Raw genomic sequence first — 13,763 nt, forward strand, 5'->3', positions numbered from 1 at the left:
AAACATATCTAAATATAAATATTTAAACAAACCAAATTTTAGGTAAGCATAATAAAGTTTCATTCACAAGGGGACCAATATTGACTTTCTCAATTAAGCAAGGCCAAGTTCTCAAAGCCTAATTATTTGTTTCGTGTATGTGCGTGTGTGTGTGTGTGTGTGTGTGTGTGTGTGTGTTTAAATATATTTTTATTGATTTCAGAAAGTAAGGGAGAGGGAGAGATAGAAACATCAATGATGAGAGGGAATCATTAACCAGCTGCCTCCTGTACGCAACCCGGGCATGTGCTCTTGACTGGAATCAAACCTGGGACCTTTCAGTCCGCAGGGTAACGCTCTATCCACTGAGCCAAACCAGCTAGGGTAAAGTCTGATTGTCTTATAGTTAGTTACTTCACAATGAACATGTGTTAGCATTCTCGTTATTGTCATGATTCTTCAAGTTTCATCATACTTAAACAAGTTTGATAAGCCTATTTGGTTATAATCATCTTAATACATATAAGCCAGGATACATACATACATAATTGTCATGAGTTACAAGGGGACCCAGGGAAGGAAGTATGAATTGTCTCATGAAAGGAAGCATCATTAAAAGAAAAACTACTGAAGGGTGGCTTCCCACTAAAGGTCAGCTGGTCAGACCTACCTCTTTATAAAGGGTAACAAGTTCCTTAGGCTGGGCATTCCTCCCAGGCAGAGAATTTATTTTCTCTTAATTTTCATCAAATATTAAGACTATTTATAATTAAAGAGAACTTATCTACATTATAAATATAAGAATAAAATATAATTTTAATTTAATTCAATACATTTGAGAAAAGACACATCATGTTTATGCAAGTAGAAATATTAAAAGAACTAAGAGAGATTACTTTTTAGACTACTCATTGCACATCTTATAGGAAGTTGAGATTTATCAATACTTTTTTCATTTTTAAACTAATATTTATAATGTAATGTTTAAAATAAATTATGCAATTCATGCCTAGTTCCACAGGTTTTATATTAGAGGGTTTCCCACGATATCCTGATGAGGCCCAGCTTCTAGGGGAACATGGATTTTTCCCAGATGCTGCTTTTTTAATACAAGTTGATGATCAAGATGTTTGTGATCGGCTCCTGCCTCCCCAAATTGAAAAGTGGAAACTGAAACAGAAGAAGAAATTAGAAAGGAAAATGCTCATTAAAGAAATGAAGGCAAAAATCAGGGTATGTATCTCGTAAAACAGTTTTAGAGTAAATTTTTTCTGTGTCCTATATTATAATCCTATATAATAAAAGGGTAATATGCAAATTGACCCTAACAGCAGAACGACCACGCAACCAGTCACTATGAGGCGCATTAATCACCTCTCAGTCCCTTTCCCTAGCCGGCAGGCTCTGATCGCCCGATGTGGGCTCATTAGTTTCCATTATTCATTACAATTTTTTAATGTCTGTTTTTTTATAGGATGATATGATTGCTAAAAGAAGGGCTGAACTTATAGCAGAGAAAGAGAAAAGAAGGAAAGAGGAGGTAAGTAAAACATTTTTTAAAAAAAGCAGGACAGCCATTGTGTGTACGTGTCAACAGTATAAAATAAAAAGAGGCATTAAAAAGTACTGAAAGAAATAGAGTTTATGTGCAAGTAGTGAGATTATATATCATTTTAAATTTTTAGAGAAAGAGGGAGAGGGAGAGAGAGAGAAACATCAATAATGAGAGAATCATTGGTTGGCTGCCTCCTGCACGCCCCACATGGGGGATCGAGTTTGCAACCAGGCATGTTCCCTGACCAGGAATCAAACCGTGACCTCCTGGTTCATAGGTGGATGCTCAACCACTGAGCCACTCCCAGCCAGCCTCATTTTTATTTTTTTATACCTTTTGTTATTCCATGACTGTTTACAATGACCTCTTACTATTTTTGAAATCAGAAAAAAAAATGAAAGAAAACCACTAGAAATGGTTGAGTAATCTAATGTAAAATATAACACTGCTTTAAACTATGCTTCTTTCGGAGTTTTAGTTTTGCTTTCTCACTTCCAGCCATGCCATAGGAGATGGGCTGGAGTTTGGGATTGAGGTCCAGACAGGGAGCCTGGGAAGCTGCTGCAACTAAAATAGAGATTATCTTGTGATAAGGGATGCAACAGGGCAGAGCCAAGTGAACCCTGGGTCATGTTCTGTGCAGCATGCTCAGTACAGCTCCTCTCCATCTGCTGATTTTTTTTAAAAACATAAACCTTGAAGACTATGGATTTTTTTGTTTAGAGAGGAGCTATTTCCAAATTGACCTTGCTGACCCAAATGCTACAGCCAAACTAGTTCAGAGGAGGTGTAACTAGACCAGCTAGTTCTGTAAAGGACCCAAAGGTCATTATACAGTCAACTTACAAGTAAACCTGGTAACCAAGGCAAACAATAAGATAGTCTCTGCTTCCTTCCATTTTTTTCTGGTTTAAGGCACTCTTGTATCATCTTTTCAAGGCTGACTCTTCTGTAATCTGATTTCCATCTACATAAAAATTTAACTCAACAAAAGAGGAAAAACAGAAAATAGGGCTGGCTACACATGCCACCATATGTCACCCTGGTGTGGACATGCTCGAAGACTCCTGATACAATCCAACTGTAACTGTGGGTCAAAACATTGCAGAAGAGGGGCCGGAAGAATTATTTCTTTGTCCGAAGTATTTACAACCAAAAGTTGATCTTAAACTATTAGACGGAGAAAGTTATGGCACCATCTAAGGACCAAGAGCCCCCTTCTTTTGTTTTGATCTTCATTCATGCAGTCAGTTCATCAGTAACCTTAATGGAGCACTTACTACCTGCCTGATGCTATTTTAGCACTAGACAATCAACCCTGAACGGAATTTACAAAGTCTCTGGCCTAATGTCCATTCCCCGAACAAACATGTTCTGAAATTCTACTCTGTCAAATGAGTCATGCTAATGTTTAGGATAAAAAAGACAGGCACCTGCCCAGCTGGTGTGCCTCAGTGGTTGAGCATCCACCCATGAACCAGGAGGTCACAGTTGATTCCCTGGTCAGGGCCCATGTCCACGTTGTAGGCTCTATCCGCACTGGGGGACATATAGGAAAGAGGCAGCCGATCAATGCATCGTTAGTGTTTCTATCTCTCCCTTCCTCTCCCTTCCTCTCTGAAATAAATAAAAATCATATGTAAGCCCTAGCTGGTTTGGCTCAGTGGATAGAGAACGTCAGCCTGCAGACTGAAGGGTGCCAGGTTCAATTCTGGTAAAGGGCACATGCCTGGGTTGTGGGCTTGTTCCCTAATAGGGGGCATGCAAGAGGCAGCCAATCAATGATTCTTTCTTATCAATGATGTTTCTATCTCTCTCTCCCTTTCCCTTCCTCTCTGAAATCAATAAAAATATTTTTAAATATATATTTAAAACACACACACACAGACATCCTAACCTGGGACCAACTACAGTTAACTACCTCTAGCCCTTGGGAGTCCTTAGTGGTCCCCTTAAGAATCACCTCAAATGCCTCAGGCATATTAATTACCAAAGGATTACAGACTTTGGGATGGAATTGATCTAAACTGGTATAATCTCTCCAGTTCTTTCTGAATTTGTTCATTGATGGCTACCCAGTGCCTAACATAATGCTGACACATAGCAGGCACTAAACTTACAGTTGTTTTGTTGCTATTGTATAACACTGAGCATTATTTAATCTCTCTGAGCCTAGGTTTTTTTCATTAGAAAATGGGAAAATTGCCCTACCAGCATGGCTCAGTGGTTGAGTGTCAACCTATGAACCAGGAGGTCACAGTTCGATTCCCGGTCAGGGCACATGCCCAGGTTGTGGGCTTGATCCTCAGTGTGGGGTGTGCAATGGGCAGCCAATCAATGATTTTCTCATCATTGATGTTTCTGTCTCTTTCTCCCTCTCCCTACCTCTCTGAAATCAATAAAAATTATTTTTAAAAAAAGAAAATGGGAAAATTTAATAATACCTAGTTTCCCTAATTAATGGTGCTTTAATTTCCCTTCTTGGCTAGTCTTCAGTTACATTTTCTTTTCCCTAAGAGAATTAGTTTCCAGGATACATTTTATAAATTCATAAATCTTATAAATTTTCTTACTTTATAACTTTCCCATTTGTTAATATTATAATGTGAAGTTTCTTAATATTTTCATTCTAAGATTCACTATTCCATCTTATAAATTAAATAGGTTTTTGTAAGTTAACTCTCCTGAGACTTAATCGATATATTTTGCCTAAGTGACTGAAGGACAGGTCGCTATGGCGCGCACTGACCACCAGGGGGCAGGCGCTCAATGCAGGAGCTGCCCCCTGGTGGTCAGTGCTCGCTCCCACAGCCAACCTCCCCCGGCAATCCAACCTCCTGTGGTCCCTCCCTTTACTGCCTGTCTTTTTAGCAGCAAATAAAACATGTTAGCATTAGAAATAGCTTCAGTCTCAAGGTGACTGCAGGCATTAAATTCATAGGAAAATGTTGCCTTCGTGTGGAACTTTAGTCTCCAATTGTGACTAAAGAATATTTTATAAGCCAACCCCCTTCATCTCGAGATTTACATTGCGTCTCTTCCACCTCCTCAGAGGCTTTCCCTCTGCTCTTACTCCTCGCTGCGTAGTCTTGTCTCTCTTCCTGTCCACTGGCTCCTTCTCTGGTGCCTGTGTCCCTTCTAATTTATAAAATGTAGAGCAGTCACAGGCAGAAGAAAGATAGGCAGAGGCAGGACAGGGAGCCGGGCAGCACATAAGCAGAATTGTGCTTATGTGAGTAGTTAATAGAGAGATACATACCCAAGTACTCAGGTGAGCACAAGTTCATCTGAAACTAAAGTGTCCTCAGCTGGTAGTGTGGGCTCATCCCACCCCACTTCCAATGATCCGTAGAAAATCGAAGCTCAGGATTAAAAATTGTTGAAGTATAAGAAAAAGAGAAAAGTAGCAAGAGACCAAGTGGTTTCAAAGTTCTAACAAAAAAAAAAAGAACCAGAACTGAGAAACACTATCCCATTGCCAAGCTCCTTTTGTAATGAGAGGAAGGAGTGTAGACAGAACAGGAATGGGCCCTTATTCTCTCATCTTCCTCCCTGCACCTTACAGTTCAAATCCCAGCTCCAGACACCTTTTAAAGGCACTAGGGTCTAACCCAGCATGTCAAACTCGCAGCTCCCTGGCCGCATGCAGCCCACAATGAATATTTTTGCAGCCCAGCCAACATAACCGTATGTTTTAATAAAAACTTAAAAATTAAAAAATTAAAAATTTTAATAAAAATTTCGTAAATTGCCCTAGCCAGTTTTGCTCAGTGGATAGTGTCGGCTCCCCAGGTTCGATTCCGGTCAAGGGCACATGCCCAGGTTGTGGACTCGCTCTCCAGTGGGTAGCATGCAGGAGGCAGCTGATCAATGATTCTCTCTCATCATTGATGTTTCTCTCTCTCTTTCCCTCGCCCTTCTTCTCTGAAATCAATAAAAATATATTTTTTTTAAATTTCGTAACTTAATTTTTACAACATCCTGTTATACATAATTATTAATAACGAACTACAACGTTCACTAATGACTGATTACTATAATCGTGTTGCATTCATTTCCCTACGCACCTTACACACAGGTGCACCATTTCTCTCCCCTAATACTAGCAGTGAATATTTTAGCAGCCGACTGCCATGTCATTAGTCTTGGACTGACTTGTTTGGTGTGCACAACAGGAAATATTTCGCTTTCGGAGAACAAGAAAATAGGTTTATTTGCGTTATGCTTATTAATTTGTGCAGTTATTCAGTGTCTGGTAAGTTAATGTTCAAGAAAAATACTAATTTTTATTAAAATGTTCTATTATTTTATGTTAACAACTACTCATTTATTTCAGCTCTTTGTACTCAGCACGTCTCTATCGAAATAAACCTACGTTTCTATGAAAATTGAAGCTTTTGCTTTTTGTGGCCCACATGAACTTAAGCCTTGTTTATTTGGCCCATGTGAGCCTTTGAGTTTGACATGCTTGGTCTAATCAGTTAGAAAGACTAGGAAATATCAAGCTACTCAGAAGACTGCAGGCAAGAGGTGAGAGAGCAAACAGTGGAGTGAGAGCAGAAAGGATGAACATTATTTCAGATGACAGTCCTTGGAAACCGGGTGTGCAGAGATGGAGTGTAAGAAGTCAGAATAACTTTCAGGTTTCCAGCTGGGAGGCAGTGTTCTAATTGAGACAGGGAATACTTCTGGGAGAAGAGTTTGGAGGCAGTGCAAAAGGACCAATATTATGAGGCTCAATAGTATGCCAACTGAACTACAGCACTTAAAGCCTATGCAACACCACCTCGTATCAATATTCTGTCACTCTTTAATAATCACTTATGTATTGTCTTGTTTCCTCAGATAGGCTGTAATCTCCTAGAGGGCATGTACTCTTCTATTAGTACAGCGCGTTATGCAAAGTAACAACCATAGCTACAACAGCAATAATAGCTATCATTTGCATGCTTACTATGTGCCAGACACTCTCCTAAGGGCTTTACATGTATTAACTTTAATGTCCACAACAGCCTCGTGAGGTGGGTCCTTTTATTATTCCTATTGTACAGTTGAGGAAACTGATCTTGTCCAAATAACACAAATAGTGAGTGCTTTAGACTCTATGGATCGCATTAAGTATTTTTACTGAAGACCATCAAAAATATACCAGTCTGACAACCATACACAAAAATAGCACTTAATATCCTGTCAAATGTATTTCTTTATGGGATCACTATGGTGTCAGAGTCTTAAAGGTATTACATTTCTGGGTGCCAGACATTGAAAGTTTTACTATGTTATGAGATGGATGTTGCTATGCCACACCAGCTGAGACCCAGCTATTACAGAATATTCCAGTTAGCGGTGTCACTTCTCACACACGTTTAGTAAAAGTGACTATTTCCTCCCTTAGCTTGCTAGAGAAGATGAAGAAATGAGTGACGAAGAGACAGAAGATGATGATGATATTGACAATATCCTTGAGGAAGAATTTCCGAAAGAGGAGGAAGTAATGAGTGAGGAAGAAGAAGAACCGGAAGCTGATGCGATTGAACGCCTGAGAGGTGACCTGTTAGACAAATTTGAAACAGATACACGTTATTTACAAGGAATACAGGTTATTAATTTTTCTTCATTTTTCATAATTCATAAAATGACGTTCGAGCATGAAACAAAAGAAATTTGGTTTATGCCTTAGTTTCTTTTGAACGTTTCTAAAGAAATGTCTATTTTAGGGCCATATTTCCTTTTGTCAGCACTACTTAGAATTATGAAAACAAGTTAATTTATTTTCTTAATAAGGGCAACATGGGAGCCACAGAGGTCAAAGGTTCTAGCTGCCAACATGCAGTCACACAGAAGCTGAAAAGTATTTGTGCTCTCAACTCGTGTAGACAGCCACCAGCAATGTCTGTCTGCCACTGAACGCTATCAGCCTTCTTCCCACTAAAAATATTTGGCTTTATGCTTTTTCTCATCAGGATGAATTTGAAAAGTCTTTGATACCACTAATTGTCATTAATGGAGCTCGGAAAATCCACATTGTACAATATTTATTGAATAAAAGACTGAAACCACTGGTGGAAAATCGGGCAAGCATTTTTGAGAAGTGTTATCCAATATCATCACGCCTTGCCCAGAAACTGCTCAGCTTTACCTATAAATATATTAGCACATTCGGCTACTGGGACCCTGTAAAGGTAATGTCAGGAATGTGACGTCTGAAAGCCATGTTCTTTTATTTTATTTCTTAAAGTATTTCTCTAAGAAGACAGTGGATAATTTAAACAATTGTAAGCATTGTACAGCATTCTTTTTCTTTTTAATCCTCACCCAAGGATATATTTTTATTTATTTTAGAGAAAAATGAAGGGAGAGGGAGAGAGGCAAACATTGATGTGAGAGAGAAACATTGATGGGTTGCCTCCTGCAGACACACCAACTGGGGATCGAACAGACAATAGTATGGTGAAGGCCTCGGAGGGGAGGATGCAGGGTAGAAGGGGTCAGTGGGGTTGGGGGGAAAGGACTTCTGTAATAGTTTCAACAATAAAGATAAATTTTAAAAAATAAAAGCTCAAGGACAACCAGAGATTCAACCCACAACCTGGGTGTGTGCCCTGACCGAGAATTGAACCTATGACCTTTCAGTGCATGGGAGGAACTACACTCCAACCAACTGAGCCACACCAGTCAGGGTCAGAATTCTTAAGTAGTAATAAATATATGTAGTTATTTTGCCTTTCTATAGTGGGAAAAATAGTTGAAAGGTTTAATTTCTTTTATTTCTGTAGAACTAACCCAATTCCAACTTGGTTTTAACTTTGCAGCAGAAGAAGATGGTAGTGGGAATATTTGAAAACTAAACATCTAGAGCTGAATTCTGATACTAATTTGCTATCTAATTTTAGACAAGTCATTTAACCTCTTTGATTCTGTTTCCTCGCCTGTAAGCTAGGAGAATAATGTCACCAGACCACTGTGATCAGCTGTAAGAGTATAAAGTCCTATGGAAAGTGTGAGACACAATACAAAATGAGCCATTGGTGTTCATAACAAAATTATTTCCAAGTACTTTGTTTTTATGCAGTGTGTACAAATAGATTTAATCCAGTTGGAACTCAATAACTTCAATTGTGGCATTTTTTTATTTTAATTTTTTTCAGTTAAGTTGACATTCAATATTTTATTAGTTTCAGGTGTACAGCATAATGGTTAGACATTTATGTAACTTTCTATGAAGTGATTCCCCCAATAAGTCTGGTACCCACCTGACACCATACAGTTATTTCAGTATTACTGACTGTGTTCCCTATGCTGCAATTTACATCCCTGTGATTACTTTGTAACTCCCAATTTATATTTCTTAATCCCTTCATCTTTTTCACCCAGCTCCCCAACTACTCCCCTCCCATCTAGCAACTATCAGTTTGTTCTCTATGAGTTTGTTTCTGTTTTGTTTGTTCAATATTTTGTTTTTTAGATTCTATATATAAGTGTAATCATATGGTCTTTCTCTGTCTGACTTATTTCACTTAGCATAATACCCTCTAACTCACAAATGGTAAGTTTTCATTAATGGTAAGTTTTAACGGCCACATAGTATTTCACTGTGTATATGTGCCACATCTTCTTTATCTAGTCATCTATTGATGGGCACTTTGATAAATGTTAGGAAGTGAAATTTCTGGGTCATAGGTAGTTCTATTTTTAATTTTTTGAGGAATCTCCATACTGTTTATCATAGTGGCTGCACCAATTTGCAATCCTACCAACAGTGCACAGGAGTTCCTTTTCTCCACATCCTTGCCAACATTTGTTATTTGATGACTTATTGATTACTAGAGGCCCGGTGCACAAAAATTTGTGCACTCGGGGGGAAGGGGGGTCCCTCAGCCCGGCCTGTGCCCTCTCACAGTCTGGGACCCCTCGGGAGATAACGACCTGCTGGCTTAGGCCTGCTCCCGGGTGGCAGAGGGCAGGCCCAATCCCTAGGTGCAGCCCCTGGTCAGGCTCAGAGCAGGGCCGATTGGGGAGTTGGGGTGCTGCCCCGTCATGCACAGAGCAGGGCAGATTGGGAGGTTGTGATGCCACCCTCAGTCTCGCTCAGGGTAGGGCCGATTGGGGGGTTGGGGCACCGTCCCCTGTCACACTCAAGGCAGGGTCGATGGGGAGGTTGCGGCTCACCCCTGTCACGCACAGAGCAGGGCCAATCAGGGGGTTGGGGCGCTGCCCCCGTCACACACAGAGCAGGGCCCATCAGGGGGTTGGGGCACCACCCTCTATCACCCACAGAGCAGGGCCAATCAGGGGGTTGGGGTGCCGCCACTCTCACACTCAGGGCAGGGCCGATGGGGAGGTTATGGCTCTACCCCATCACACAGAGCAGGGCCCGTGGGGGGGGGGGGGGGTTGGGGAGCTCCCCCCTATCAGGCACAGAGCAGGGCTGCTCAGGGGGTTGGGGCCCCGCCCCCTGTCACACACAGAGCCGCAGGGCGATCAGGGGGTTTGGGCGCTGCCCCCTGTCACGCTGATCCCGGTGCCGGGAGGCATATTACCCTTTTACTATATAGGGTAGAGGCCTGGTGCACGGGTGGGGCCGGCTGGTTTGCCCTGAAGGGTGTCCTGGATCAGGGTGGGGGTCCCCACTGGGGTGCCTGGCCAGTCTGGGTGAGGGGCTGAGGGCTGTTTTCAGGCTGGGAGTGACTGAAGCTCCCAACTGCTCCTTTTTTTCTTTTTTCTTTTTTTTATTCTGGGCCAGCTTTACCTTGAGGCTTGGCTCCAGCTCTTAGGCCTCCGCGGCAGAAAGTAGGTTTCTGGCCTTTGCTTACAATGTTGCGAATCTGCTGGCTGAAGTCCGGCGGTATTTGTTACAATGTTTCTTAAACTGCCCTCTCAGAGGCCTGCAGCCGCAGGCGGGGAACGTTGGTTTCCTCCATCACTGAGGCAAGCAAGCCTCATGTTAGTTTCAAGCTGCCTGGCTGCCGGCCACCATCTTGGCTGACAGTTAATTTGCATATCTCGCTGATTAGCCAATGAAAAGGGTAGCGGTCGTACGCCAATTACCATGTTTCTCTTTTATTAGTGTAGATAGTCAGGATGGTTTTCAACATATATTAATCAAGAACATGCCAATTCTAGTTCCTGGGAATAAAATAGTGAACAAAAAAGACAGGGTTTCTGCTGTTGTAGAACTTATATTCCAGTTAGGTTGATGGGGAAGGATAGGCAATAAATAAGTCAACAAGCAGATTCTTATGGGATGGCATCAAGCATAAAGACAATAAAAGAATGTCATCTAGTAGTGATTTGCTCACTCAACCAGATTACCTTCAAATTTCTATTAGTGATGTAGCACAGTGGAGAAGACATGGCCTATGGAGCCAAACTGAGTTCAAAACCACTGCTTAATAGCTGAGTAAACTTGAACACATTGCTTAACCTCTCTTAGTCTTTCATGTTAATACAATTGAATAAAAATAGTCCCTACCTTAAAATATTGTTACAGTGATGAAATGAGTTAATTACTGTAAAGTGATTGCAACAGTGCTTGGGTTTTTGTTTGTTTATTTGGTTTTGTTTGTTTGTTTTTTGTTTTTAAATATATTTTATTGATTTTTTTACAGAGAGGAAGGGAGAGGGATAGAGAGTTAGAAATATCAATGAGAGAGAAACATCGATAAGCTGCCTCCTGCACACTCCCTACTGGGGATGTGCCTGCAACCAAGGCACATGCCCTTGACCAGAATCGAACCTGGGACCCTTGAGTCCGCAGGCTGATGCTCTATCCACTGAGCCAAACCGGTTAGGGCAGTGCTTGGTTTTTTGTATGTACTCAATTAGTATTAGTTGTTGTTATTAATATATACTATTATTATTGGTTGCTGATAAAAAAAGAAAAGTATTTTGGAGGATAGGTCCAAATGAAAACCATATGCATGTTACTTGAAACCTCCTTCTTGATTGTTATTGACACAGTCAGTTTCAATTCTACTTAATTTTGCTATTTTCTTTATCTTAATCATAAGAGAAACCTTTTCAAATTTCATGCTAAAATGTAAAAATACTGTGACAGTTCCCTGCATAGAGGATTGGATAGAGTTAAGCAGGTACTAGAATCACCTGGAAAGCCTATGAAAAATCGACATGCCCTAATGTTCTCTGAGATAGGTAAGATAGGAAAAGAAGCAGGCAAAGTTAGAAGCCTAATTAGGGAGAAAAAAGGGGTCCGTGTCCAGGCATAATTAAGATCTGATAAAAATGCCTTCTGGAGAAATGAGTGCATGGCCATAGGAAGGGTTCAAGCATATCAGGAATCATTTGTCAGGCTGTTAGGAATCTTCCTTGGCACCTGACAATTTGATATTTCTGATTTGATGGCACCGTGAGTATTAGTGTCATCTTACTATAAGGATTGACACTTAATTTTGTAATTTGAAATGGAACCATTAAATGTTCAGCTTTTCTTTTATTACCAAATATAAAACATAGAACAGACATTTCCACCCCATTCCTGAGTTTCTCCATATCCATAGCATTCACTCCCAGCCGTGAACTTCATTCCAGCCCAACAATGATAATGTTGACAATACCCTGGACTGCTGGCAGCTGCCCTGGCGTAGCTCTGGGGGAGGAACAGTGTTACCATACTGTTTCACATCTACCCTGTCAAGTCCAGGGATGGCTGATGCTTGGCCATCTGATGCTATAAAAAAAAGACATATAAACCTAGCATCGGTTCATTACCCAGTTCTCATCAACAATGCAAAGATGTGGGATCCCTCCTCCTCCTCCATTCCTTCCCTACTCCTTAGGCTGCCTTTTACCTGGATATTTTTCCTTTTGTGGCTCCTGTTGATTATGTGAGTGGGAATTTGTCTTATAAAAATATGAAAGAGAAGCCTGTGGGATTTGTCCTACCGGTATATCCTAAAAGATAACTCAGCCCCCCATCCCCGACTTGTCTACTCAGGCTGACATAACAGAATACAACAGACTGGTGGCTTCAACAACAGAAATTAATTTTCTCACAGTTCTAGAGGCTGGAAGTCTAAGACCAAGGTGCCAGCAGGGATGGTTTTCTGGTGAGGCCTCTCTTCCTGGCTTGCAGGCGACCACTTGTTGCTATGTCCTCGCACAGCCTTTCCTCTGTGCTCATGCACTCCTGGTGTCTCTTCCTCTGCTTATAAGGACACCAGTCCCATTGGATTGAGGCCCCACTCTTAGGACTCATTTAACTTTAATTACTTCCTCAAAGGCCTATCTCCAAAGTCAGTAACTTTGGGTGTTAGGCTTTTGAACTTTGCATTTGGGGTAACACATTCCTATCCATCGCCTTACCTGAGCAATGGACCTGTTTGTAAAGATAAATGTGCCCATGAATATATCCCAACAACTTAATACTCCTTGGCAGAAACATTGCATATTCACACTAAAAACATTATAAAGGAAATCAAAGAACTCTAGTAGTCATAAACTGAAAGCCTCTTGAGAACGTTGACGTACGGGTATAAAATAATTTGTTCTTTGTTCACAATTTTTAATATTAATATTTGATTACAATTAGTTTTCTTATTCTATAAGGAAGATTTTCTTAACCTACAAATTTTATTTTTAAATATATTTGGGGGGGAAAACTATGTAAATTAAAACTAACTTTCAAATTTAATTGTGTATCTATTACAGCTAAGTGAAGGAGAGACACTCAAGTCAATTGAAAGTCCAGATAATCCATTTTATCCTGTAATCCATCGTCAGTATATTTACTTTTTATCTAATAAGGAAACTAAAGAAAAATTTATGAAGAACCCAATCAAATATATTCGCCAACCCAAACCTAAGCCTAATATGCCCATTAAGATCGCAATTGTGGGACCTCCAAAATCTGGGAAAACTACAGGTAAGGATGTGTTTGTCTTTGTTATCCATAAGCATAAAAGAATGCACTGAAAAGTAGTGCCACATCACCAGAAACCACCTATCCGAATTAACTCAAAAAGAGATAGAAAACCTAAATAGACCAATAACCATTGGAGAGAAGGCTTTCAAAAATATACCCCCACTCCCAAACAGCCAGGGGCCTAATAGTTTTAGAGGGAAATTATAGCAAACTTTCAAAGGGCTAAAAACTCAAAAGATCTTTCCTGTGGCTTTGGGTGTTTTTTCCATCTTCGCCCAAGAATGTACTTACTGATTTTAGATACAAGGGGAGGGAGGGGGGAGAGAATGAATGTGAGAGTGAAACATC

At 40.5% G+C, this 13,763-nt stretch overlaps 1 protein-coding gene across 1 annotated transcript in view; it reads left to right on the forward strand.

Annotated features, from left to right (window-relative positions):
* Positions 1-13,763, forward strand: part of AK9 (adenylate kinase 9) — a 103,058-nt gene that overhangs the window by 73,776 nt on the left and 15,519 nt on the right. Inside the window, exons 28-32 of the mRNA XM_036318314.1 lie at positions 993-1,212; positions 1,454-1,519; positions 6,930-7,133; positions 7,498-7,716; positions 13,202-13,415. Coding sequence (XP_036174207.1) covers positions 993-1,212; positions 1,454-1,519; positions 6,930-7,133; positions 7,498-7,716; positions 13,202-13,415 — 923 coding nt within the window. The remainder of the gene's footprint in view (positions 1-992; positions 1,213-1,453; positions 1,520-6,929; positions 7,134-7,497; positions 7,717-13,201; positions 13,416-13,763) is intronic.

The sequence above is a fragment of the Myotis myotis genome, unplaced genomic scaffold (assembly GCF_014108235.1).
Source record: "Myotis myotis isolate mMyoMyo1 unplaced genomic scaffold, mMyoMyo1.p scaffold_m19_p_7, whole genome shotgun sequence".
In the NCBI taxonomy this organism is placed as follows: domain Eukaryota; kingdom Metazoa; phylum Chordata; class Mammalia; order Chiroptera; family Vespertilionidae; genus Myotis; species Myotis myotis.